General features: G+C 39.8%; 1 protein-coding gene across 2 annotated transcripts; it reads right to left on the bottom strand.

Moving 5' to 3' along the window:
* Window positions 1-406: 406 nt before the first annotated feature.
* NOL11 (nucleolar protein 11) lies at window positions 407-23,323 on the bottom strand. Of its 2 annotated transcripts, none has more exons than XM_025889953.2 (18): window positions 23,134-23,323; window positions 21,066-21,179; window positions 20,884-20,940; window positions 18,792-18,940; window positions 17,593-17,650; window positions 17,142-17,286; window positions 14,599-14,787; window positions 12,833-12,909; window positions 10,795-10,918; window positions 10,102-10,184; window positions 8,888-8,956; window positions 8,238-8,422; window positions 7,973-8,098; window positions 7,591-7,821; window positions 7,092-7,173; window positions 5,941-6,033; window positions 977-1,084; window positions 407-814 (listed from the first exon to the last, which is right to left on the bottom strand). In XM_025889953.2, the coding sequence occupies exons 1-18, from the start codon at window positions 23,272-23,274 to the stop codon at window positions 698-700; spliced, it is 2,148 nt and encodes a 715-aa protein (XP_025745738.1). In that variant the 5' UTR covers window positions 23,275-23,323; the 3' UTR covers window positions 407-697. The 2 variants fall into 2 exon arrangements, with proteins under 2 accessions (XP_025745738.1, XP_025745739.1); XM_025889954.2 differs by having other exon boundaries at window positions 7,092-7,170; window positions 23,134-23,322.
* Window positions 23,324-26,669: the final 3,346 nt, after the last annotated feature.

The raw sequence follows: 26,669 nt of genomic DNA, 5'->3' as shown, positions 1-26,669 counted from the left end.
CATTTGTTCTAAATCCAAAGAGTTAAAATGGGAAATTTTATGGTCAATCAACCTATAAAACTATTTTCAGAAGAGACTTTTTTACTATTTAGTAATACAAAAGCCTAAGTTGCCAACTAATCATGAAGATAGTCTCAGAGATACTAAATAGAAGTATTGTTTGACTCCTGAGCATGTAAAGAAAGTCGAAGTAGGTAAAGGACAGAAGAAGGTGGCAGAAGAGAAGCAATATGCCTGCACAAAGACCCTTCCCCACCCTGCTTATAGAATTCACCTCCTTTGTCACTTGGGAGCACAGACATGCTGGGACAGCTTTTGACTCTGATAAAACTACATTCTTCTTAGAATCACCGTTTCAATGGTGATTTTTTTTTTAACTAAATGAAGAACTAATCAAAACACACAGTAAGAAATTAGATTTTTATCAATACACAAATAAGTTTACTTAAATCAGCTCAGTTTCATATTTAAAAAAAGTTTCAGAACCTCTCCCCACCACTGTCCATAAACTAAAATAGGTTCACATGAAACCTACAGTCCAACCTAGGCGCATCAGTAAGTGATGGTCCAGGTACTAGCTGACATTTCTCTTGTCACTGAGAGACAGTCACAAACAAAACACATCTCTTGTCTGGATGAGTAGAAGAATTCACATAAAAGAGCTTCATAAAATGTCTATGAAGGAGAACTGGTAATATCAGAAGAGTTCCAGCACTTCAATTGAATATAATTCTCTATTGTTCTTTTCTTGACTTAGTTTCTGCAGCTCACGAAAACTTACTTCAATCTTGTTGAGCTCGGAACAAATGCATATCTAAAGAAAAAAGTTTCAGAGTAACTTTTACCATAACTTCTACAAGAACAAATCCTCCATGACTATCTATAACTATTCCAAGATAAAAATTTAAGAATAAATTAAAATTTAAGTGATACCTGGATATCAACAAAACTCAGTATATATCAAATAATCACAAACCTGGGATTTCACAAACTTGTAAAGACTCAACAGTAGCCTTTTTGCTTCTGGTATCATTACCACAACAGTAAAGTTAGCATCCAGAAGTAGACATATCCAATCCATAATCTGAAGACAAACAGGAAAAGGAAAGTTAAGATTTTATTTATTTTTAAAGATTTTACTTATTTATTTGGCAGAGAGAGACAAAGCAAGAGAGGGAACACAAGCAGGGGGAGTGGCAGAGGGAGAAGTAGGCTTCCCGCTGAGCAGGGAGCCCGATGCGGGGCTTGATCCCAGGACTCTGGGATCATGACCTGAGCCAAAGGCAGACGCTTAACGACTGAGCCACCCAGGCGCCGAAGTTAAGATTTTAAATTTAATTTTAGGTTAATTCATTTTACAAAGTCCAGAATTACATCCACTATAAAAATTAGTCTTGTTTACAAAAATCTAAACAATTTAATAAGTTTAGAAATGGAGTAATTTCTAACCAATATAAAAAACACTCTTTGGATTTACACTTGCTATTTCACAAGCATAACTGAATCTTTTTCATAGCATTAATCAGTAAAAAGAAAGCCAGAGTGATATTTAATCCAAGAAGAATGAGTACTTTTTATTAAAAAAATTTTTTTTTTAATTGGGGCTCTTGGCTGACTCAGTTGGTGGGGCATGAGAATCTTGATCTCAGGGTTGTGGGTTCAAGCCCCATGTTGGGTGTAGAGATTACTTAAAAATAAAATCTAAAAAAAAAAAAAAAATTGGCAGTTAACAAAAAACAACCCACTCATCTACTATTCTGAAATATACACTATGCCCCCAAAATAGGGTGTTGTGTATTGAAGATGAACTACCATGAACTAAAATACATTACATTTATTAAATACATTTATTAAAGTATTTTACACAGTTCTACGTCTTCAGATGATGTAGTTAACATGCAAATTATCACTTGTCATGAAAAAGCATTAAGGAAACTGATTATCCATCTGGGTGGAGAGGGGAAGGCTGATCCCTACGAAACTCCTTACACCAAAATAAATTTTATACCTATCAAGGAATTAAAGAAAAGGACACCATGAATGTACCAAGGAAAGAAAGGGTAGTTATTTTTATTTTTATATTCTCAGAGTAGGAACAGCCTTAAGAATGACATAACCATAATGAAGCCAAAAAGGAAAAGCTTAATAATTTAAAGAATCAAAATTTAAAGGGGCGCCCGGGTGGCTCAGTCAGTTAAGTGTCTGTCTTCAGCTCAGGTCACGATCTCAGAGTCCCGGGACTGAAGCCCATGTCCGGCTCCCTGCTCAGCAGGGAGTCTGTTTCTCGCCCTCTCCCTCTGCCCTACCCCCCCATGCTTTCTCTCTAAATAAAAAGATCTTTTAAAAAAATAATTAAGGAGCACCTGGGTGGCTCAGTCATTAAGCGTCTGCCTTCGGCTCAGGTCATGATCCCAGGGTCCTGGGATTGAGCCCCACATCAGGCTCCCTGCTCAGCAGGAAGCCTGCTTCTCCCTCTCCCACTCCCCCTGCTTGTGTTCCTGCTCTCGCTATCTCTCTCCGTCAAATAAATAAATAAAATCTTACCAAAAAAAATTTAAATTTAAAAATGAAATTAAAAATTAAAAACTTACCTATGGCAAAAATTACACTGAAAAAAGTAAAAAGTGATAGGAAAAAAGTACTTATAGTACACTCCACAAAAAAGGCTAACTTCTTTGGGGCGCCTGGGTGGCTCAGTCATTATGTGTCTGCCTTCAGCTCAGGTCATGATCCCAGGGTCCTGGGATCGAGCCCCACATCGGGCTCCCTGCTCCATGGGAGACCTGCTTCTCCCTCTCCCACTCCCCCTGCTTGTGTTCCCTCTCTCGCTGTGTCTCTCTGTCAAATAAATAAAATCTTAAAAAAAAAAAAAGGCTAACTTCTTAATACAAAGAGAATTCTTTATTAGCCAAAATTAAAAAGACAGAAAATGCTATTGAAAAATGGACAAAGAACCTAACACGGCAATTCAAGAACGGGCTATAAATAGGCTAGAAAAGATGGTCACAACCCTCCAGAAAGGTACTGGCATTTTCAAAACTAAAATTGTGGGACACCTGGCTGGCTCAGTGAGAAGAGCAGACTCTTGATCTCCGGGTTGTATGTTCAAAAGCCCCATGTTGGGTGTAGAGATTACTTAGTAAGAAGAAAAAAAGACAGGGGGGAGGTTGATCATTAAAAAAAAATTTATTTTTAACTAAAAATGTATGTATCCTTTATTCAGTAATTTCACTTGTGGGAATTTACTCCACAGGTGTTTTCTCATAATTACACAGGAATATCCGTATAAAGATGCTCACTGAAGGTTTAAAATAGTAAAAAAACTGTAAAAAACTTAAATGCCAATCAACAGGGGACTGATAAATTAAAAACTCTCCACAAAATGAAACAGTATGCATGGTTAAAAAGAATGAGGCAAGGGGTGCCTGGCTGCCTCAGCTGGAAGAGTGTGCAACTCTTGATCTGAGTCGTGAGTTCTAGCCCCACACCGGGTGTAGAGATTACTTAAAAAAAAAAAAAAAGAATAATGCAGATGTATGTTAACTGCTCTACAAAATGTCCAAAACACAGTACAGAATGAAAAGAATGAGGTTCAAATAGCATGCATACCATGATCTAATTTGTGTTAGAAAGACAACAAGAAGATAAATTAGGGTATAGAAAGTAAATTTCCATGGAGGGGAGGGGGATGGAGGGATGAGGTAACTGGGTGTGTGTTGGGGAGAGTATGTGTTGCAATGAGCACTGGGTATTATACAAGACCGATGAATCACAGACCTGTATCCCTGACACAAGTAATACATTATATATTAATTGAATTTAAATAAAAAAACTAAATTTAATTTAAAAAAAAGAAAAAAGAAAGAAAATTTCCAGACAAAAAGAAACTTTTTCTTTTAAAGGTTTTATTTAAAAATAAATAAATAAGTAAAGGTTTTATTTTTAAGTAATCCCTGTACCCAACGTGCGGCTCGAACTCACAACCCCAAGATCTGAGAGTAATCTGTTCCACAGAATAAGCCACCCAGGCGTCCCAAAAGAAACTTTTTTTTTTTTAAAGATTTTACTTTTTTATTTGAGAGAGAGAACGAGCTAGAGAGAGATAAAGCGCATGAGTGGGGGGAGGGGCGGAGGGAGAGGGAGAAGCAGACTCCCCACTGAGCAGGGATCCTGCCATCGGTCTTGATCCCAGGACCCTGTGATTATGACCGGAGCCAAAGGCAGACACTTATCCAACTAAGCCACTCACGCCCCCTAAAAGAAACTCTTAACGTTGGTTATCCCTAAGAGGCACTATAGGAGTGGAGATGCAACCTTTGGTATTGTTGGAATTTTTGACTACGAAAGTTAACTACTTAACAAAATTTTAAGTAGTCAAATTAAGGGTTTCAAACACTTAATTAGGGTAACATATCCTTAGACCACAATAAACTTTTTAAAAAAAATTTTTAAGTAATCTCTACATCCAACGTGGGGCTCGAACTGACAACCCCAAGATCAAAGATCACATGCTCTCCTGACTGAGCCAGCCAGCCAGCCAGGTCCTCCTCCTAACCACAATAAACTTTTTAATGTTTTAAACTGCTTCTCAAATAAATACTATATTTAAAGAGTGACAAGAAATTCTTTGAAAACATTTTTATTAATCTTTATTCTCTTATTCTTAAGAGATTAGGACACTTATTATCACCCTCTCCCAAAGAAGCTAAGAAAATTCTTGAAAAGGGTCACAATAAAGAAACAAGAATGTTTTTTTTAAAGACTTATTTAGAGACAGAATGTATGCGACACTCATGCATGAGTTGGGGGAGGAGGAGAGGAAGAGAAAGAGAATCTCAAGCAGACTCTGTGGTGAATGCAGAGCCTGATGGGGGCCTTGATCTCACAACTCTGAGATCATGACCTGAGCTGAAACGCTTAACCAACTGAGCCACCCAGGCGTCCCAAAGAATCAGGAATTTAAGATGTATTTAAGTTCTTTAGTATAGAATTATGGCTCTAAAAATCTATCTACCAAAGTGAGAGATCCTCCCCACCTCTCACTCCAATGGTTTGCATATATGGTGAGGGAGAAGGTTCATACGAACCAGAAGACAGAGAAATCAGCAACTGAATTCCAAGTTCTGACATTATATATAACGTTATTTTTCTTTTTTTTTAGTTTTCCCAGTACCAGGTCAAATTAAAAAGATTATCTCACACCTATGTTTATTGCAGCATTATTTACAATAGTCAAATTATAAAAGCACCCCGAGTGTCCATCGACAGATAAATGGGTAAGAGGTGGTACATATATACAGAATTACTCGGTCATTAAAAAGAATGAAATCTTACCATCTGCAATAACATGGATGGATCTAGAGGGTATAATGCTAAGTGAAGTAAGTCAGAGAAAGACAAATACCATATGATTTCACTCATATATGGAATTTACAAAACAAATGAACAAAGAAAAAAGAGACAAACCAAAAAACAGACTCTTAAACAGAGAGAACAAACCATTGATTACCAGAGGGCAGGTATGTGGAGGGATGGGGTAAAGAGGTGAAGGGGCTAAGAGCTCACTAATCATCACGAGCACTGGGTGTTGTATGGAAGTGTTGAATCACTATATTGTATACTTGAAACTAACATAATACTGTATGTTATCTATACTTGAATTAAAATAAAAAGTAAAGGGCACCTGGGTGGGCTCAGTTGGTTAAGTGACTGCCTTCGGCTCAGGTCATGATCCTGGAGTCCTGGGATCGAGTTCCCTATCGGGCTCCCTGCTCAGCAGGGAGTCTGCTTCTCCCTCTGACCCTCTTCCCTCTCGTGCTATCTCTCATTCTCTCTCTCTCTCAAATAAATAAAATCATTAAAAAATAAATAAATAAATAAATAAAATCTTTTAAAAAAAAAGTAAAAAAATAAATTAAAATTAAAAAATGATTACCTTACCTGGTTCAGGGTTGGAGGGTGTAGCCCAGGAAGAGTCATAGTAGCATTTTCACTACACTTCAGATAAAGGAAATACAAATACTGGAGAAATAGCTGGGTAGGAAGAAAAACGACAATTTATCACCTTGACAGAAAAATGTTCTCTCTATATAAAGCTAACAAAGAGACTGAAGAATTTTAAGAAGCTACTGAATTTAATTATACATCAAACAAATATGCTAGACATCTGGGGACACAAAAATGAATAAAATGCAGTTTTTGCCATCAATGAGGAGTTCATCTGGTTTGGGAGGGGTGGCCGGGGAGCTTATTCTGTTTGTAAATAATAAGTAGAAGAGAAAAAATCTGTCTCTCAGCAATTTTTAGTTTCTAGTTAAAAACAAAAAACACCCAAAACATGTATCTATATATGTGTGTACGTATGTATTTCAAAAGTAATCTCTATACCCAACATGGGGATCGAACTCACAACCTTGAGATCAAGCATCACATGTTCTACCAAGCCAGCTGGGCACTTGTTTTTAGCTTAGATGGATTACCTGGCCTTCAGGCTTGGCACTAGGAACATGCTAAGATCTGCCAACCAGGGCGCCTAGGTGGCTCAGTTGGTTAAGCGACTGCCTTCGGCTCAGGTCATGATCCTAGAGTCCGGGGATCGAGTCCCACATCGGGCTCCCTGCTCAGCGGGGAGCCTGCTTCTCCCTCTGACCCTCTTCCCTCTCATGCTATCTCTCAAATAAATAAATCTTTAAAAAAAAAAAAAAGATCTGCCAACCAAAAGTCACTCCTCTCCTAGGCACAATTTTTAAGCGTGGGGGCTGGAAAACCTCTTATTTACATGAAAGAACCTCAGAATCTTTCAAATACCCTAAAGCTGGTTAGAGTTAAGCAGTAAAATTTAAACCACAAATAAGAGGCGCCTGGGTGGCTCAGTCAGTTAAGTGTCTGCCTTCGGCTCAGGTCATGATCCTGGTGTCAGAGGACCGAGCCCCACATCAAGCTCCCCGCATAACAGATAGTCTGCTTCTCCCTTTGATCTCCCCCATCTGGTGCTATCTCTCTCTTTCTCGCTCTCTCAAATAAATAAATAAAATCTTAAAAAAAAAAAAAAAACAGAAACAAAATTCTATAGGATGTCTAAGAACACTTACAGTGACATGTTGTGCCGGGATGTCTTTCAAGTGAGGCAGAAGAAACATTTCGCTGTAAGCTGAATGAAGAATTGCGTTTCTACTTAGGACTAAAGGAAAACCTTGTTTCACTAAATAAAGGCTTTTCTACTGAAATTATGAGTAACTCCCTTCCCCAGTGATATCTCTTCTAAATTTATAGGAAGTTTTGCTTTTCTCAAAGAGCTCTATCACTGAACTTTCTCATAAATACTAGAGGTCACTTGGAATATTTCACCCGTGTTAACTGGTATTTATCCAGAATACTAATTTTTAGAAAAGATAAAACTTCTGCCTTCACAAAGCTTCTTAAATCAGGCTTAAGTAAGTTGTTTGCATATACTCCATCTTCCAGCAGAAACTGAAAAAGATGGAAAAACAGAAAAGCAAGCATTTGCAATGATCTATTTATTCCCTAGGTACTGCGTGGCACTTGACTGTAGGTAAAGAGACGAGGCCGGGAAACTGTTTCAAAGGATACAGCAGAGCGGCTCTCTTTGGTATCACAGGGCACGAAGTGGTCTCCTCTGCTGCGGCCCGAGGCTTTTCATTTAACCCCCGATCACAGTTATCACAGTTCTCCTCTTCAGGACTGAAGCCATTGTGAAGAATTTCCGTTTGCTCTTCCATTTTCTCCTCTTGCACAGAATCACTATAGTCAGAAACTGATTCCATATTGATTTCTGCTTCTTGAAGACTGTCATCATTAATGCTACCATGTTAATTGAAAGTGAGAAATGAATCCTTATCACTGCATGATCTCACTGGAAAAATGTTCATTTTGTAAGCAAAGTTTCAGAAATCAAGTAATGTAAAAGATTAAAAATGCAGTAACGAAAAAGGACCATCAGCTTCTAACTTACCTCAAGAAAATTTTTAAGCAAGCACAGGTGACTGATTCAGGAATGTCAGGGAACTGTTGTAGACAGAGCTGTAACATCTGTACATCTGCTTTTTCTAAGGCAACCTCCATCAAGCCAGGGCACAGGCTAAGACAAAACACCGTGACTCATTTTTGTATCTTAAGAAAAATCTCAATATGTATAAGCTTTTTCAGAGTGTGAAAATTAGTAAAAAACAAGGTCAAAAAAGTTATGCATATCAAGTTTGGTATACAGAAACACTTACCTGTAAGAAAGCACATGTGTTTGGACAAGCTGCATCAGGGAGTTCCGGGGATAAAATGATGGTTCTGCTTTATGTCTTCCCAGAAGTTCTAATACTATGTCCCCAATAACAGTATGAAAGTCAGGTGTCTGCTTAATAGCCAAAAATTTACATAGTTCTACTTCAATGTGTTTTTCTGAATCTTTCTGAAAGGGCAGAAGTAACAGAGTTCAGTCTGGTACATTAATGTCACTCTGAACTTAAAAGTTCCTAGCTCAACCTTTTCTTAAATCATTAACGGTATTCATGCATTGCCGTGAAATTGGAGTTGATGCTACAATTCGCTGCACAAAGACAGACTATAAAACACAACACAAAACAAAACACAATGCCAGGGTTTAGAAATCAAATTCTTTAAGAGGCTAAGTTATAAATATATTCAATGCAAAGGGGAAAGAGATAGTGATGAGGCCACCACCACTACACTGACCTCGCAAAGTACTTAGTAAGAGCCAAATAAGCTAAGTACTGGATAGCTCTGACAACCTTAATACACTACACAACTGTGAGCTACAGATACAAAACAGGATCATAAAAATTAGAATGAAAAGTAGATGGGATTGCTTTTAACCACCTGAGTTGATTTTTCATATTTCTAATATTGTATTTACCTTTATAGTTGACAAAAGTTGTTTGGATGCTGGAGGCTGTACACTCACTTCAATTTTTCTTCTCCTTAACTGGAATGAAGTAAATTGATTAGGATCTCAAAGTGTCCTAAAGAAACTTATGCTCTCATCAAAAACGTTTAAAAATATTTTAGGGCGCCTGGGTGGCTCAGTCGGTTAAGTGGCTGCCTTCGGCTCAGGTCATGATCCCAGGGTCCTGGGATCGAGTCCCACATCAGGCTCCCTGGTCAGTGGGGAGTCTGCTTCTCCCTCTCCCACTACCCCTCCCCCCAGTCGTGGGCATACGCGTGCTCTCTCTCAAATAAATCTTCTTTTAAAAAAAAAGATCAGGGGCAGCAGCTCTTTCTGCTCACGGTCTGGTCCCTGTGCTTTAATAAACCACCCTTTTGCACCAACGATGTCTCAAGAATTCTTGGTCGTCTACTCCGGACCTCACCCCACCGAATTTCACCTATATTCCAAAACCCCATCAAGAAGAGCACCCCCTGGACTTAACACCACCCACTCCAGATTTCCCCACCAGTATCTCGCCACTTAGTGCCAGACTCCGTCCCTACGATGACTTCACATCAACAGATGATTCCTAACCACCCACAGAGATACTTCCTGACTTCCTTTCAGCCTTAGATTCAGCTGCCTCCCCTTTTGTAACTCCCCTAGGTAGAGACATCTCTACGCCCCTATTCAGCGGGAGGATGTTACAGAAAATGAGACCTTCTGCCTTCAACAACCTTAGATTTAAGGGTCAAAACTGCTCAGGGAGGAAATGATGAGGGAGCAGAAGGGCCCAGCTGAAGACAAAGCATAATATGCACAACCTCTCCCACCCCACCCCACTCCCCCCTCTGGGTGGGATGTGTGTGACATTCTTCCAGAAATCTCCCAACTGTTTTAATGTTAATACCTTGCTGGGGGAAGAAACAAGCTTGACAATGGCTCTGGTATCTTGTATGTCAGTCCTCTTTAGCATACGAAAGTTCTTTTGAAACCTCCCTTTTCCTTACTTGCCCCAACACAGGGACAGGACCCATGCTTTAATAAACCACCATTTTGCACCAAAAAAAATTAAATTAAATTAAATTAAATTAAAAAAAGATCAAAGCTATAAGCGTTGTAGAGATGCGAGTCATTAAGATAATTCCACCTTTTTTTTTGCATATTTGCATTAACATTTCTATTTCAACTACCAAACTTACAATTCTCTTCGACTGCTCTGCGTTCTGAAGTCCATATCCCTGAGATGTTTCCCAGTTTACAAAATGAGGCACAGTCTGAGGGCCTAAGAAAACACAAAGTATACAATTTCTGGAATTTTTTGACCTACTGTATTTAGCCAACCAATCAAAGAACAACAAAAAACAACCATTTAAGAGAGCCTTTAAAGATCACTGAATTCCCCTGAGAACCCCAGATCAGTATGTCACAATACAGTTTAAGGCTATGTGCCCAGCAACACTAAGCCAACAGATGAGACCACTGGTAAACCCAGAAGGGTAAAAGTATTCATGATTTTGTCTGGGGGACTCTCCCATTGCCCCTGAAGTCAGAACACTGGTGTTTAAAACAGTGTAGCTCTTCAGCCTGCAGCAATACCTGCAACTGTTCCCAGGGTAGATACCTGGGTCAAGGAAACTTCAATGAACAGTGTCAAATTTCAACATCAAAAAACGGGCTCTGTAAACTGATGGTTTTAGAAATCTACATCAAACTGGAAGTTAATAAAATGGTTTATGTTAATAAAAAACAGAAGGTCCTGGGGTGCCTGGCTGGCTCAATCAGTACAGCATGCACCTCTTGATCTCAGGGGTCATGAGTTCAGGCCCCACAATGGGTACAGAGGTTACTTAAAAAACAAACAAAAAATAAAAACCACAAACAGAAGTTCCTACCTGGATCTTGACTATGCTTGAGTTTTCCAAGAGCACCTGCTAATGAAGATACTTCACACTTATATGGAACCACAGTAAGAAATTTTCCATGTAGCATAAATAAATTTTCCCCGTAATACCAGAGCTACAAAAAAATGTTATAAAAAATGTAAGCAATTTTTTTTTTGCTTCTAAGATCTGAGTTGCATTTATAACAATAACTTACGGTATGAGCTATCTTAATATAACAAAAAATGACAAAACAAAATTAAGCAACTTTTCAGAATAATCTCACATGTACAACTTATTACCCGGGTAGGTTTACACAGCTCTTATTTTTGCCCACATCTGAATAAAGCATAATTTAAAGACACCCTTTACTCATAAAAATCTGATCAATATATGCATTTAAAATAATTAACTAATTTATTTATCTTTATTTTTAATTTTTTTTTAAAGATTTTATTGGGGCACCTGGGTTAAGCGTCTGCCTTCGGCTCGGGTCATGGTCCCAGGGTCTTGCTTCCTGCTCGGCGGGAGGCCTGCTTCTCCCTCTCCCACTCCCCCTGCTTGTGTTCCCTCTCTCGCTGTGTCTCTCTCTGTCAAATAAATAAAATCTTTTATGTATATATATATATATTTTAAAGATTTTATTTATTTACTTGACAGAGAGAGACACAGCGAGAGAGGAACACAAGCAGGGGGAGTGGGAGAGGGAGAAGTAGACTCCCGGCTGAGCAGGGAGCCCAACGTGGGGCTGGAGCCCAACGTGGGGCTCGATCCCAGGACCCTAGGATCACGACCGGAGCCGAAGGCAGACGCTTAACGAATGAGCCACCCAGGCGCCCCTAATTATATTATTTAAAAGTAATACTGCCACTGTTATACATCTATTAATGTAATAATTACTAAGGGTACTGTAACAGGGCACTCTGTTCATGACGTACTAGATGAAAAAAGCAGAATTTAATGTTGTTTCTATCTTATCATTGCAATTTTTAAAATAGTAAAATATAAGACAGATATATAAACAAAAAGCTTAAAGGAACATGGAAATCAAACAAGTTTGTTAGAGTGGTAGAACTGCGAATGGTTAATTTTGTTATTATTTGTTTAAATATAAATTAAAATTATATCGTATGCTGTGAAATCCAGTCTCCTTATGCTCTAATCACAATTATTTGTAATGTCGTATTATCCTGATTACATTATGTTTATATATGAATATGCATTCACTAAACAACCAATCCTTACCGAGCACCTTTGATAGACAGACACTGAAGATAAAATGGGTGACAAAATACACAAGGACCCCTGCCTCAGGAAGTTTGGTCAGGTTGGCTAAAATTTTAACTCTTCAATAATTCTTCTGTAAGAGGCGCCTGAGTGGCTCAGTTAAGCGACCAGCTCTTGATTTCGGCTCAGGTCGTGATCTCAGGGTCCTGGGATAGAGCCCCGTGGTGGGCTCTGCGCTCATCAGGGAGCCTACTTGAGATTCTCTCGCTCGTCTCCCTCTGCCCGTCCCCCTGCTCATGCCTGCTCTCCCTCTCTGTCTTTCTCAAATAAATATTTAAAAAATTGTAATTCTTATGTAACTCCACAATAATGTTTACCATATAACCTAAAAGACTAATTTATTAGGAAAAGTTAATAGCCCTGGTGTATGGTTCAAAATACAAAAGCAGGGGCTCCTGCCTGGCTTAGCCAATAGAGCATGTGACTCTTGATCTAGAGGTTGTGAGTTCAAGCCCCACAGTGGATGGAGAGAATACTTAAAAAATAAAAATATTTATCAACAAATACAGAAGTAAAAACATCAAACCAAAGAACAGCTATGTTTTATTTACTCATTGTTCTCCCTTGATCTAAAATTACCTATAACTGAAAAGTGACAGACTTAACAAAAATTGAAACAATAACCTTGCAGGTAAAAAATAATTCTCTATTTATTTTAATCAAAAACTGCCAAATTATTTAAATCTGAAGTCTCTTCCTTTATACTATATTTATCATGCACAAAAGTAACTAAATTTGAAAATCCCCCAAAACAAAAACTTACTTGACCGCTAGTCCCCTGTGGTAGCTCTTTGGAAGTCTGTAGTGTTTGAAATTTTGTGTTCCATATGGAGAGGCATTCTATAAAATAAGACATACAAATTCAGATGTTGTGCCACATATAAATACGTGACGCTGAGGGTGGTGAGGAAGGAAGTGGGGAGACTAGGGAGAGTCATAGTTAAACACATAAGTCTTGCTTTATTAGGTATTAAATGAGTAATATAGATAGTGATTGCCACAGAAACTCAAGGAAATGAGATCTTACGACAAGAAGTGGACACGTGTGGGGGGAGGGGGCATACAGGATATCTACATACCTTCCCCTCAATTTTGCTGTGAACTTTAAACTGCCCTAAAAAAATAAAGTGTTAATAATAACAATCATAATAAATTAGTAATAAATGTTGATATGGAAAGGGCTCTACGACCTCTCAGGTAAGTGAATAAATAAGGTGCACAAGTGTTAATGGTATGCTACCATTCATGTAAAAAGAAGAGGAAAGAAAAATAAGTAGTAGTATTTGCTTGTACACATGTGAAAACACTCTAGAAAGAGACACAGGAAGCTCTAACAGTAGTTACCAGGCTTTGAGGGTTAGGGCAAGAACCAGAAAGCGGGATGACGGTGGGGAAGAGAGGAGCACAGCACGGTAAAGTGCCGACCCAGCACTGAAGGTCAGTAAGGTCTACGGCCTAAGTAAAGAGTCCTACTTAGTTATCCAATACCTGTCTGCTTATTTGTAAAGCAGGAGTGTTATTAGTAACCTCTTTCTCTCCTAGTATTGTTGGAAGATTAAATGATACCAACAAGATAATATACATAAAATGCTTGGCCCAGTATAGCTAGCTATAAAAATGCTGTAACTAGAAGCTCCTATCTTAATAATAAGAGGGAGAAACGTAAGAACAAAGTACACAGACGAGGACAGGCCGATTAAGTGTACAGCAGGGAGCCCGGGCTGAATAAATCAAAGGATTCGTGCTCTGAAATTGAGAAAAAGAGATTGGAAAAGGTGGATGGGGTCTAGACTGTAGAGAGCCCGAATACTAGACAAAAGATTCTGAATTTCATAGCGTTGCCTGAAAGACCCCAATCTCGCACTGGCCAGGAACAAATGTGTTCTTTGTGCCCGACAACAAGTGTGTGTGTGTGTGTGTGTGTGTGTGTGTGTGTGGAGGGGTATTTGGGGGGCAAGGTGAGGTGAAAATGAGAACAATGCTCTGAAGTCAGAGATGAAAAGGCATACTAGCAGTCCCTGAATTTCAAGTTGTCCAAGTCCAGTGGATTTCCTTTCTGCTGAAGTGTCACCAGGCTATGAATTCGAATCCCTACCACAAGGCTTACCAATGATCAAATGCCTATGGGCTGGCACAGGCATTGGCAGTTTTTATTCCTTTAAGACATTAGTCATGAGCAAGGTAGTGATACAAGGAAATGTTTTAAAAAGATGGGACACCTGGCTGGCTCAGTGAGTAGAGCATGTGACTCCTGATCTCAGGGTTGTGAGTTTGAGTGTTGGGTGTAGAGAGAAGTAAAAATAAATAAATAAATAAATAAATAAATAAAATAAAATACTTTTAAAAATATTAACAAATTTAAGATGAAATCACAGACCTATTCAAGGAGAGTTAGGAAGCTACAAAAATAATTTGAGTACGACACTAGAGAAAATGAATAAGTGATAATAAATAAAAAAGAAAAAGACTAAAAGGTACACTTTGAAGGAAAAATCCCAAGGACTTCTTAAGTGATCAGATTTCAGTCACCCTTGGAATCTGGTAGCGGTGGTCCTAGGACTGCTAGGTGATCTTGATCCAGGACGGTGAGTGCAACACCATTTCGAGCATTACCAGACACCACAGTCTTGAGCAACAGTGACCTAACCACCCTCTGATTTTTTTCTGGGTCACTTGGATGTATTGGTATCAAGGTTTCATATATACATCCATCAGAGCCTGTTGGAAACAAGTATTTGTTATTATCAGTTGAAGGACAGTTCTATATCTGTTATAGTTAAAGGTACTAGGTTGTTTATAAGTTGTACCAATTTGATACAGGATACACCCAGAAAAATAAACAAATTTAACAATCACATCGCTCTATGCTTTCCCTTAAATGTACTACAAATCTAAAGTTGAGGGAGGAATATTAATAAAACTCTCAGTAAGAAATGTCACAACAGCTAAATACTTAATAATAACTTAAAATATGAGAGGGAACTGCAGGAAGACAGACAATCTAGTCACTAAAAGGATATACCTCACACTCAAAATTAATTAGCCTTCTGGTCTATACATGACATTTCTCGTTAATATATCACCTTGAAAACCGTAGGAAATTACTGTTTTTTTGGCACATCACCTGAAAACCATACGAAATTACTGTTTTTTGGCAAGTCAATTGAATTTTGGCATGTTACTGTGGTTCTAGCTATGTTACAGGAAGATTTTACGACCCTTTAGTTCAGACTCCCTTATTTCAGTGTTCATTCAGTAAGCTAAAAACTTAACTCGTAAACTTTCATTTAACAATTAGTGTATCTGGGGCACCTCGCTGGCTCAGTCGGTAGAATATGCAACTCTTAATCTCAGGGTTGGGAGTTCAAGCCCCATGCTGGGCATGAAGCCTACTTAAAAAACCAAACTAAACCGAATCAATACAAACCTCTAAGTATATCTTACAGATTAAACGATAAGAAAACCAGTCCCTCTTAAACAAAGGCATTAAGTGGATTCCAAAGACCTTCTAGATAAATGATGGGAACTTTTTCTCAACAGCCATTGCAAACATCTGCACATTAAAAACCTTCACAGATTTTTTAATTGGGGTGAGAGGAAAGGATAATTGGGTGATGGGCATTAGAGAGGGCACCTGATGTAATGAGCACTGGGTGTTATATGCAACTGATGAATCACTAAATTCTACCTCTGAAACTAATAAAAAAAAAAGATAATAAAAAGATTTTTAAATTGTGATAATATGGAAATAATGTCCTTGTTTTTTCCTCCCTTAATTCTCTCAAGACAACTCCAAGAGGAGCCATAAAGGGCAGGATGAAGAGGACACCACAAGGCATTTTCCTTTTTCCTAGTCACCTAAGATCAGGGTTATACTTTAGACCATTAGATAGAGATAACCTACAAGGCATCAACAAATCTATAAAATGCTGGCTGGCATAGGCCATGAATGCTTTGTTAGATTCCTTTAACTCACCTGCCTCCACCACTGTTCAAAGAAGGGTACCCTAAATCTTAAGGCTAGAAAAGAGAATTAGAGGAGTCACTAAATACCAACCTTAGTTTATTTATTTATTTATTTTAAAAGATTTTATTTATTTGAGAGAGAGCACGCGTGTGCGAGCACAACTAGGCAGAGTGGCAGGCAGAGGGAGAGGCAGAAACAGGTTCCCCACTGAGCAGAGAGCCCAATGAGGGGTTTGATTCCAGGACCCCAGGATCATGAACCCATTTAATGCCAGGAGCCGAAGGCAGATGCTTAATGGAGTGAGCCACCCAGGCGCCCCCTATTTTATGCTTCACTAATTACAGTATCAAAGAACCTGGCCTTATGATGATAAAGATAAAAGATTATTTTTCCCTTTTTTATTGGTATTATATTATTATTTACTGCTTATGATAAATCTTTTTTTTTTTAACAGATTTTATTTATTTGAGAGAGAGAGAGAGCAAGCACAAGCAGGAGAGGCAGAGGGAGAGAGAAAACGGAGAAGCAGGCTCTCTGCTGAGCAGAGATCCTGATGTGGGGCTCAATCCAGGACCCCAGGATCATGACCTGAGCTGAAGGCAGATGCTTAATGGACTGAGCCACCCAGGCACCCCTTCTTTCTGGTGTAACTTTTACTGCTTAACTCTAACCAGATAAATCTTTTTTTTTTTTTTTTTAAGATTTTATTTATTTGACAGAGAGATAGAGAGCACAAGCAGGGGGAGTGGCAGGCAGAGGGAGAGGGAGAAGCAGGCTCCCTACTGAGCAGGAAGCCCGAAGCGGGGCTCAACCCCAGGACCCTGGGATCATGACCTGTGCCAAAGGCAGACGCTTAACTGACTGAGCCACCCAGGCGCCCTCTAACCAGATAAATCTTAAGACATAAAAGCTACCTACAGAGAACCACTGACTTAATGCATGACCAGATATGGCAAAGTGCAAAAAATGAAGGCACAAATGCTTCTAAGAAAGCATGTGAAGGAAAGTGCTACAATAGAAAACTGCAAAAAACCTAAGACTCTTAACTCAGAAAACCCACCATCCTTTATTTACGATCTCTGAAAGTTTAAAGAAAAATACTTACTTAATGACATCAAAGAGATGAATTTCCGATCCACAGATGCACTGAAACTCTGTATAACAGATTTTTCTTCTTGTCCAAGTAAGAGCGTGTATTTGCTTAAGGTACGTGAGTTAAACATTTGTATGTAAGCAAAGTAATTTCCGTGCTGCACATAAAAAGGTTATTTTATTTAAAAATATTCCCATTTCAACCAACTATATTTAAATGTTAAAGCCACTTGTTGCTCTCTTCTAATTACTTTAACGAGTGCTTAAAAACCTCTTGCCCAAAGTAAAAATGTTCTAAAAAATATTTCTTTGTAACTAGCAGATTTTTTAGTATTTAAAAAAGACACACAATAAAAAAAAAAAAATCTTCCGAGAGAAATACTAAAGCCCAATTTTAGTTTAAAAATAATATATGTGAGTTGGAAATGTCACAAAATAGCCCAGGAATGAAAGCTATCACTTACTTTTTCAGTAATAAAGATTAAAACAGGATGCCTAAATACCATGAAAATCTTTGTCCACCTAAAAAAATAGGAAGAAAAATTATAAAATGCCAAATCACGAGCTGAGAGAAACTTATCAATCTAAATTTCAGAGAATATTTTCTATTAAATATTTTTTAGAGTCAAAGAGATGTCATGGAACTTAATTCAGTGCTTCAAAATACACATCACAGAGAATTAGTAAGCATTTCTCTGTCAAATGCATTTGTGGACTAACTGCAAGTTGCTGAACTTCCCAGAGCTTTGAAGACCATGTGAATCGTAAAGTTCCAAAGGGGTGGGTGTGTGACAGTATGCAGTGTTATTCAACTTATTTGATCCCTCCCCTCCCCTTTTTCAGTCACTTTTGGAACTAGTGCTCTGAGGAAAACATTAGGATCTCACCCGCCTTCTTTAAGTGACAGAGGGATATGAGGTACAGGGAGGGCAAAGGGCTTGTAACCAAGGCTACATAGCCAGATTCTGGCAAAGTGGCCAAGAACTCAGGTCATCTACCTGTATCCCATTTTCCTAAAGATTTCCTCCAAGCACAGTTGCTCACACATTAGAGGCCTTCAACAGGGCAGTCCAAGATACACCTGTTCATTGTCTACATTGTTCACTAAGTACAAGCCTTCCCTTTGACTTTTAGAAATTTAGCTTGCATCAAGTGGGCCAGGACAGGAAGCAAGTTAACTAAACAGGAACTGTGATAAAATAATGGGGATTGGAGAAATGTGAAATCATGAAAGTGAGTCATTTTCCCAGTTTTATTCCAGAATCTGGGAAAGCAGGGTGCTCAAAACACTATCATGATGTCACTAACAACAAACTGTACTTGTTCTCAGGGGTAAGGGTTCTGACCTTGGCAGTCAGGGCAATATAAGAGAAACAGAGATTTTGGTCTCGTGGCATTACCCACTTCATCTTCAAATAACTTACTATCCAGTCTTCTGTCATCAAAACAGGACTCATATGACCCTACAGTTTCCCCAATCACCTATTACTCTAGAGGTTTTTGGAGGATGCTAATTTGGTCAATGGCATACAAATGGTTTTTAATTAAGCTTTTATTAGGTTTACAACCAAAACACTTTTGAACAAGGGAAAGAATGTTATAAAAAACAGGCACAGTACATTTTTATTATGGAAAAAATTCACTTACAAGTATTGGAACTTACTTAATCACTTCTTCATCAGAGATAACAGTTTCAATCTTCTGCTGGGGCTCTGCAAGCAAGGCCTCCAAACGGCGAACAGCACCTTTCTTGAAGAGCACTAACGGTTCTGTCCCTTGTATGGAATGTATCCTGTTTATCTCAGCTGACAACTAGAACACAAGAACACCATGTCTTTAAAACATTCTAAAACAGTTGCTACCTAAGAGAATAAGGACCTTTACAGAAAGCTTATTTTTTAAGAACTGATTTGTTTTCATTTTGATTCAGCTTTATATGATTCCAAAGTCAAACGCACAACATGAAATATATACAGAAGCCTTTTGCTCCTCTTCGGCCTACCCTATCCCTGGGCTCTCTCCTTAAGTCATCACTTTTTAAAGATTTTATTTATTTTTAGAAGATTTTATTTATTTTTTATTTAGAGAGAGCATGGGTGAGCAGGGGGAGGGGCAGAGGGAGAGAAATCTCAAGCAGGCTCCGTACTGAGTGCAGAGCCCAATGTGGGGCTTGTTCCCATGACCCTGAGATCATGACATGAGCCTAAATCAAGAGTCAGACACTTAACTGACTGAGCAACCCTTAAAGTCATCATTTGTATGCATTTTTGGTTTATCCTTCCATTGTGAGTGGTTAGGAGGTTAGGTACCACCTGGATCTCCAAAACCTGAGGTGGGGAGAAGTATAAACGAAGTCACTACTGAGATTTTAAGCAGTTCTGGTGCTAGATAAAGACTGATGCCGTAATTACAACTACAGCCTGTAAGCCCAAGAAAAGAAGTTAACCCCACTGTAAAATTAAGGATCGTGTTACTGCAAGGTAAACAAAAAGACTAGGGCCAGGAGACTGCACAGTAAGCTAGATGGAAGTTTCAAGGGTCCAAGTGATAACTGCCATTGTATCTCAACCAGTTCTATTATGTGCCACTTCTAAAATTTGCCAGTTATATTTAGTTAGACATTTAGAACTGGAAGGGACTTTCAAGGTTACCCTAGTTTGAGACCCTCATTTTATAAGTAAGAAAAGTTAATTAACACACTTTAGGTGAGGGGTGCCCGGGTGGCTCAGTCTGTTAAGCTTATGACTCTTGATTTTGGCTAGGGTCACGATCTCAGCGTTGTGAGATCGAGTCCCTCGTCCGGCTCTGTGCTCAGAGGGGCGTCTACTTGAGATTCTCTCTCTCCCTCTCCCTTGCAATGCCCCCCCCACCACTTGTGCATGCTCTCTCTCTCAAATAAATAAATCGTTAAAAACACACACACACTTGGGGCGCCTGGGTGGCTCAGTTGGTTAAGCGACTGCCTTCAGCTCAGGTCATGATCTCGGGGTCCTGGGATCGAGCCCTGCATCGGGCTCCCTGTTCGGCGGGAAGCCTGCTTCTCCCTCTGACCCTCCCCCTGCTCGTGTTCCCTCTCTCGCTGTCTCTCTGTCAATTAAATAAATAAATAAAATCTATAAAAAAAACCAAACACATACACACTTTAGGTCATCAGTAGAAAAGGCAGTTACTCAAGGTTCTTTCTTACTGCATTCTGTGCACTCTAAAAATATATAATGTATAAAATTAGCAGGGTCTGTTCTACTTATTTTAAGAAAGGGCACAGGGAAGTTCTCACATGGGAAGCACCATAAACATCTAAACTCATGGAAAAAACTGCAAACGTATCATTCAGGAATTATTTAAATCCTTAATCTCATGTAATAATAAAGTTTCTACTTTCTAACATACTAACTCATGAACTAAGATGTGTTCCAAGATATGAATGAAAAGCTGATATAACTTTTATGGTCACTTTCACAGGTGTATTTAAGATAAGCAAAATACTACGTTACAAATTATTCCATCTCACCAATAAGCTAATAGACACATTAGAAAATCCAAAGACTAATGTATGAGCCTCAGTGGCTCAGTCAGTTAAGCATCTGCCTTTGGCTCAGGTCACGATCCTGGGGTCCTCGGATTAAGCCCCACATCAGACTCCCTGCTCAGCCAGGAGCCTGCTTCTCCCTCTCCGAGCTTGTGCTCTCTCTCTCAAATAAATAAAAATCTTAAAAAAAAAAAAAAGAAAAGAAAAGAAAAATCCAAAGACTTACTGTAGCTTTAAACACTTTATCCAGGTTTACATCTTCATTACTCCATATTCTCAAAACCTTAAATCAACACACACAAGTTAAAAAAGCATTCCAATTTCTACTTATATCTAACACAAATAGTTAATAAATCAACATTTGATTTCTGTTGTATATATTACTATATAAAAAGTTTTAAAACTCACCTTATTATCATGTACAACAATATACTCTCCAGTTTGAAAGTTGCACACAGCTGGACATGTTATAATTTGACCTTGTTTCACTGACCAGCTTCCCAATGGTTTCTGATCAGAAACCTAGTAAAATCAAGATAACATAAAATATTCAAAAAGTCAATTTCAGACATTATAAGCAATTAAATTTATAATCAAGACAAAGAAAAAATTAAAATAATAACATTTAGGGGCGCCTGGGTGGCTCAGTCGTTAAGCATCTGCCTTCCGCTCAGGTCATGATCCCAGGGTCCTGGAATCGAGCCCCGCATCAGGCTCCCTGCTTCACGGGAGACCTACTTCTCCCTCTCCCTCTACCCCCGCTTGTGTTTCCTCTCTCGCTGTCTCTGTCAAATAAATAAATTAAATCTTTAAAAAAAATAATTTAATAAATTTCCTAAATGAAAAGAGTAAGTAGTCACAAAAAGACAAACACTATAGGATTCCACTAAAGACAGAAAGTAGAATGGTGGTTGTCAGGGGCTGGGGAAATGGGCAGTTATTGCTTAATGGTACAGAGTTTCAGTTTTGCAAGATGAAAGGAGTTTGGGAGATGGATGGTGGTGATGGCTGCACAACGTAAACATACTTAATACCCTGAACGGTACACTTAAAAAATAGTTAACATAGTAAATTGTATGTTGTGTGTATTTTACTACAATTAGAAATATAAAAAACTTGGGATGCCTGGGTGGCTCGACTGATTAAGTGTCTGCGTTTGGCTGGGGTCATGATCTCAGGGTCCTGGGATGAGCCCCCCTTCGGGCTCCCTGCTCAGCAGGAGTCTGCTTCTCCCTCTCTCTCTCAAATAAATAAATAAATCTTTAAAAAAATGTAAAAAACTTTTTAAAATTAATTAAAATGAAAATAGAACTGGACGCCTGGGTGGCTCAATGGTCCCGGGGTCCTGGGATGGAGTCCCACATCGGGCTCCCCGGGGTTCCCCCTACTCTGCGGGGAGCCTGCTTCTCCCTGTCCCTCTGCCTGCCACTCCCTCTGCCTGTGCTCTCTCTCTCTGTCAAATAAAATCTAAAAAAAAAAAGAAAGAAAGAAAAGAAAATATAACTAAGTTACTAAAAGAAAAATAAATTAGCAACACTTTTCAGTAAATAGTACACATAAAAGAATGGGATTCCACTGTGCCTTGGAACAGGGGCATGGGAAATTGAGTAGGTATAGCTGGGATCATGCCAATTCCAGTCACTGTATTTTTATGCAGGAATTGCAAAACTTTAAGTCCAATTAAGAGTGGAGGTAAAAACCAACAGTGTCATCAGAAAGACTCAAGACCAGCAAACACCTTAGGGAATGTTGGCAACCTGTTCCAAAACTTCGAAGTAGATAGCTAGCTTCTTAAAGACACGGGAAACTATGTTCAGCAGTCCAGATAAAAATAATTACTTTCCATGAGACCACTAAAAGCTAAACTGTTTAGAAGGAGTGGTGAGTCAATTGTTTGGATAAAAAGGAGGCGGGACCTATAGAGCCGGCCCAAGACAACTCCAGGATTTACAGCGTGTAGTCAGTTGGCAGTAGACAGCTCACTCGGAAACAAGATTCCCATCAAGCTACTAAGAACTCAAATAAGACAAAACAATCCGCAAACCTTTTTTCCCCAAAGAGGGGGGAAAAAGTGTATGGGCACAAAGTTAAACCACTGTTCCCACGCTGCCGGTCATTCCCTCCCGCCCTATCGCTGTTCAATCCTTCTGCGGACAGCTGGGGTAACAGAAACCCCGGGAGGGGACCTTAAGGCCTTAGATAAACTCCGGGAGATGCGAAGCGAAAGCACAGGTTTTCCCTTCCTTTCTGAGTCTAGCCCACGTGCACTCAGACGCTCTGCCACCGGCAAGTCGGAAGTATGCCTCTCTCTCCAGAAAAACAACCGAGTTCTATTCTAGACCTCATTCAGCGCCCGGGAGAGGCCAATAAGCCGCTCGACGATCTTTCTCAAGCTGTGAAAAACCTGCAGCTCTGGCTCCATGCTCAGAAAGGGGCGAGACCTCAGCGGGGCGCTCTCCGATCATATCACCCTCACCTTATAGAGGATGACGGTCCTGCCGCCGTCCGTCACTAGAAACTGGTCTATTTTGTCACTCTGCTCCACGCCTAGGAGTCCGTGAGGCCCGGCACCCAAGGGTACCGCAGACAACGTGAAACCCTCTTCCAAGGCTGCCATTTTGGGCAAACCTACGGACTGCAGCGCATCCCTCCCGGCAAGCTTTGCGCTTTCTCTCGCGAGAACGAGGAACCCGACTGGACTGACACTCGTCAAATAAGAAACCTGTTTGCCGAGCCGGCGACCTCTGGCGGGCGCGTCTGGCGCGCCTGGCTGTGGGCGCCGCCGGGTGGGCGGAGCCGGGACGTTGCTTGTAGACTCCGCCTCCCAGTCACGCCCCTCAGAGTCCCGGATGTACTCCTCCGGAGAAGGGGTGGCAGGCTGAGGATCTCTTACCTGTTATGCACAGGCGCTACAGCTGCGGCGCACTTTTTAGGCTGAAGGGTGGGCGTGGCAACTAGGCAAACAAAAATAAGCTCCTTTTTCTTTTGTTTTTTTGTTTTGTTACTTTAAGTGAACTCTGGGAATTCTTACCACGGCCTCAAGAAACAGTGTGCTAAAGAAAATAAATGTACCTCCTTAGATAAACTCTTGATAAAGTGCTGTACCTAAGTGAAATGCCTAATCCCCCTGCTTCTCAGAACCTTCCCGAGACGTCTCGGACCTCCCATCTTGTCTCAGTCTCCTTTTGTTCTCTGAGCTTAAGGACAAAGCGCTCTCCAGCTAATGAGAACTGGCCAGGTGGAAGGTGAAGTCGAAGGGTCGGTCCCCTCAGGCAATTTGTAACAAGACATCATTTCTGGGAGAGAGTTCTAATGTAAACGTGATTGATTTAATAAGTAATGTAAAAAATCAAAAAGATAAGTAGTTCATGTTCTTAGGGAGAAACCATCTAAATAAGCAATTACTAAAGAAACCTGTACTGTACTGTGTTGACGTCAATGGCAAAATTTAAAAGTAAGCATCCACACAGATCGGATCCCCTTGTGTGCGGCAGTTCTTCATGGCTACAACACTACAATACTGGAAAAAAGAATATTTAACTATTGAAAAGAAATCAAATACCATAAATTCTTTTTTCTTTTTTTTTTCAAGTAGGCTCCACACCCAGCCTGAAGGCCAACACTGGGCTTGCACTCACAACCCTGAGATCAAGACCTGGGCTGAAGAGTCAGACACTTAACTGACTGAGTCACCCAGGTGTCCCAAATACTATACATTCTTTTTTTTTTTAAAGATTTTATTTATTTATTAGAGAGAGAGAATGAGAGATAGAGAGCATGAGAGGGAAGAGGATCAGAGGGAGAAGAAGACTCCCCGCTGAGCAGGAGCCCGATGTGGGACTCGATCCCTGGACTCCAGGATCATGACCTGAGCCGAAGGCAGTCGCTTAACCAACTGAGCCACCCAGGCGCCCCCAAATACTATACATTCTTCATCGGGCTAACAGACCTTTTATTTTTCAAAGTTGCCAAAGAATTTGACTATGAATTTATGGCCCCTTTGTTGGTTAGAAAAGAAAACTGTGAGATTCAGTCCATCTTGGCCTTTGTGTGACCTTCCTTTTCCTCCCAGGACAATTAATCAGCCTCTCTACTGAAAACTGTTTGGTACATACTGCCTGAGGTTTGATCCCAGGCTAGACATTTCCTCCTCCTCCAGGAAGTCTTCCCCCAACTCTCTGGGACTGGATTAAATAATTCAGTGCACCAATGTTATTGTAACATGTACTGGGATGGCTGAGTTACTCATATATCTGTCCCATTGTGTTTTATTTCTTTGAAGGAACTCTGGATTTATCACTAGTATCTGGCATAAGTCCTGTCCCACAAATACTTGTGGGACCAATGGATAAACAGTAAAAGCTTATTCATAATTTTGAATTTGTGCTTTCCCTTTCCTTCAGCTTAAAGACTTTATTCTTTTTGTTTTTTTAAGATTTTATTTATTTATTTGACACAGAGAGACACAGCTAGAGAGGGAACACAAGCAGGGGGAGAGGGAGAGGGAGAAACAGGCTTCCTGCGGAGCAGGGAGCCCGATGCAGGGCTCGATACCGGGACTCTGGGATCGTGACCTGAGCCAGAGGCAGATGCCTAACAACTGAGCCACCCAGGCGCCCAAGACTTTATTTATTCTTATTTTTTAATGATTTTTTTTAGTTTTTTTTTTTTATTTGAGAGGGAGCACAAGTCAGGGAAAGGGGTAGAGGGAGAGGGAGAAGCAGACCCCTCACTGAGCAGGGAGCCCCACGTGAGGCTCAATCCTAGGACCCCCAAGATCATAACCTGAACCAAAGGCAGATGCTCAACCAGCTGAGCCAACCAGGCACCCCTAATTTTTTTTTAATTTTTATTTATTTATTTATTTTACAGAGAGATCGAGAGCACAAGCAGGGGGAGTGGCAGTGGGAGAGGCAGACTCCTCACTGAACAGGGAATCTGCTTGAGATTCTCTCTCTTCCTCTTCCTCTACCCAGCCCCCACTAAAATAAATAAATAAACGAGAAAGAAAGAAAGAAAGAAAAGAAAGAAAAGAAAAGAAAGAAAAGAAAGAAGGAAGGAAGGAAGAAAGAAAAAGAAAAGAAAGAAAGAAAGAAAGAAAAAAAGAAAGGAAGGAAGAAAAAGAAAGAAAGAAAGAAAAAGAAAGAAAGAAAGAAGGAAGGAAGGAAAGAAAGAGGGAATGAAAGAGGGACGCCTGGGTGGCTCAGTTGGTTAAGTGTCTGCCTTCGGCTCAGGTCATGATCCCAGGGTCCTGGGATCGAGTCCCGCGTCTGCCTGCCACTCCCACTGCTTGTGCCCTTTCTCTTTCTCTTTCTCTCTCTCTCTGACAAATAAATAAATAAAATCTTTAAAAAAAAAAAAGAAAAAGAAGTGGATTCTCACATCTGCTTTGCATTCAATCCATTGTATCACATGTCCTGTAGCTTCTGTAGAGCTCCAGAGTACACCAAAAGAGGAAAATAACATCTAATATATGTCTTCCTGGAATCTCTAAAAGGGTCTCAAGACTCCGAGAGTTTGAGAGCTACTATACCTATAGGAAACAAGGTTACCTGTCTTGAAGGTCAAAACTCCATGGCTCAGAAAAGAGGATGGAGCAACTTTTCCCTAGTTCTAGAATCTGGATTAAGTGTAAAGCCCTTGAGAGAGTCAAAATAGGAAGAAAAAGTAGGAGGGCTTCCACCTCAGAAGTGAAGTCTGAGCCCCCAACCCTCCCTATGCCCGGGGGAACTTAGGACCTGGAAAAGAATAGCTGCACTAAAAATGTAACTGAAATTCTTATAGATGATAAGAAGGGGAATGACTTCTGTTATTTTTAGTCCTAGAAAAGATTATGGGACTAGAGATAGATTTTATTTTATTTTATGTTTTTAAAAGATTTTATTTATTTATTTATTTGACAGAGATAGAGAGAGAGCACAAGTAGGCAGAAGGGCAGGCAGAGGGAGAGGGAGAAGCAGGCTTCTGAGCAAGCAGCCTGAGGCAGGACTCGATCCCAGGACCCTGGGATCA

The sequence above is a fragment of the Callorhinus ursinus genome, unplaced genomic scaffold (assembly GCF_003265705.2).
Source record: "Callorhinus ursinus isolate GAN/ISIS: 27379988/994484 unplaced genomic scaffold, GSC_fseal_2.0 scaffold50, whole genome shotgun sequence".
Lineage (NCBI taxonomy): Eukaryota > Metazoa > Chordata > Mammalia > Carnivora > Otariidae > Callorhinus > Callorhinus ursinus.
This window is presented reverse-complemented; position numbering and strand designations above follow the sequence as displayed.

What these genes read in the sequence shown, in the direction of transcription:
- NOL11 (XM_025889953.2), bottom strand. Translation starts at nt 23,274, where the DNA reads ATGGCAGCCTTGGAAGAGGGTTTCACGTTGTCTGCGGTACCCTTGGGT. An exon ending in ACCGCTACCAGATTCCAAGG is followed by an intron (nt 12,910 to 14,598) that starts GTGACTGAAATC and finishes CTTATTTTATAG; the next exon opens with AATGCCTCTCCATATGGAAC. An exon ending in ACCCTCCAACCCTGAACCAG is followed by an intron (nt 1,085 to 5,940) that starts GTAAGGTAATCA and finishes GTTTGTCTTCAG; the next exon opens with ATTATGGATTGGATATGTCT.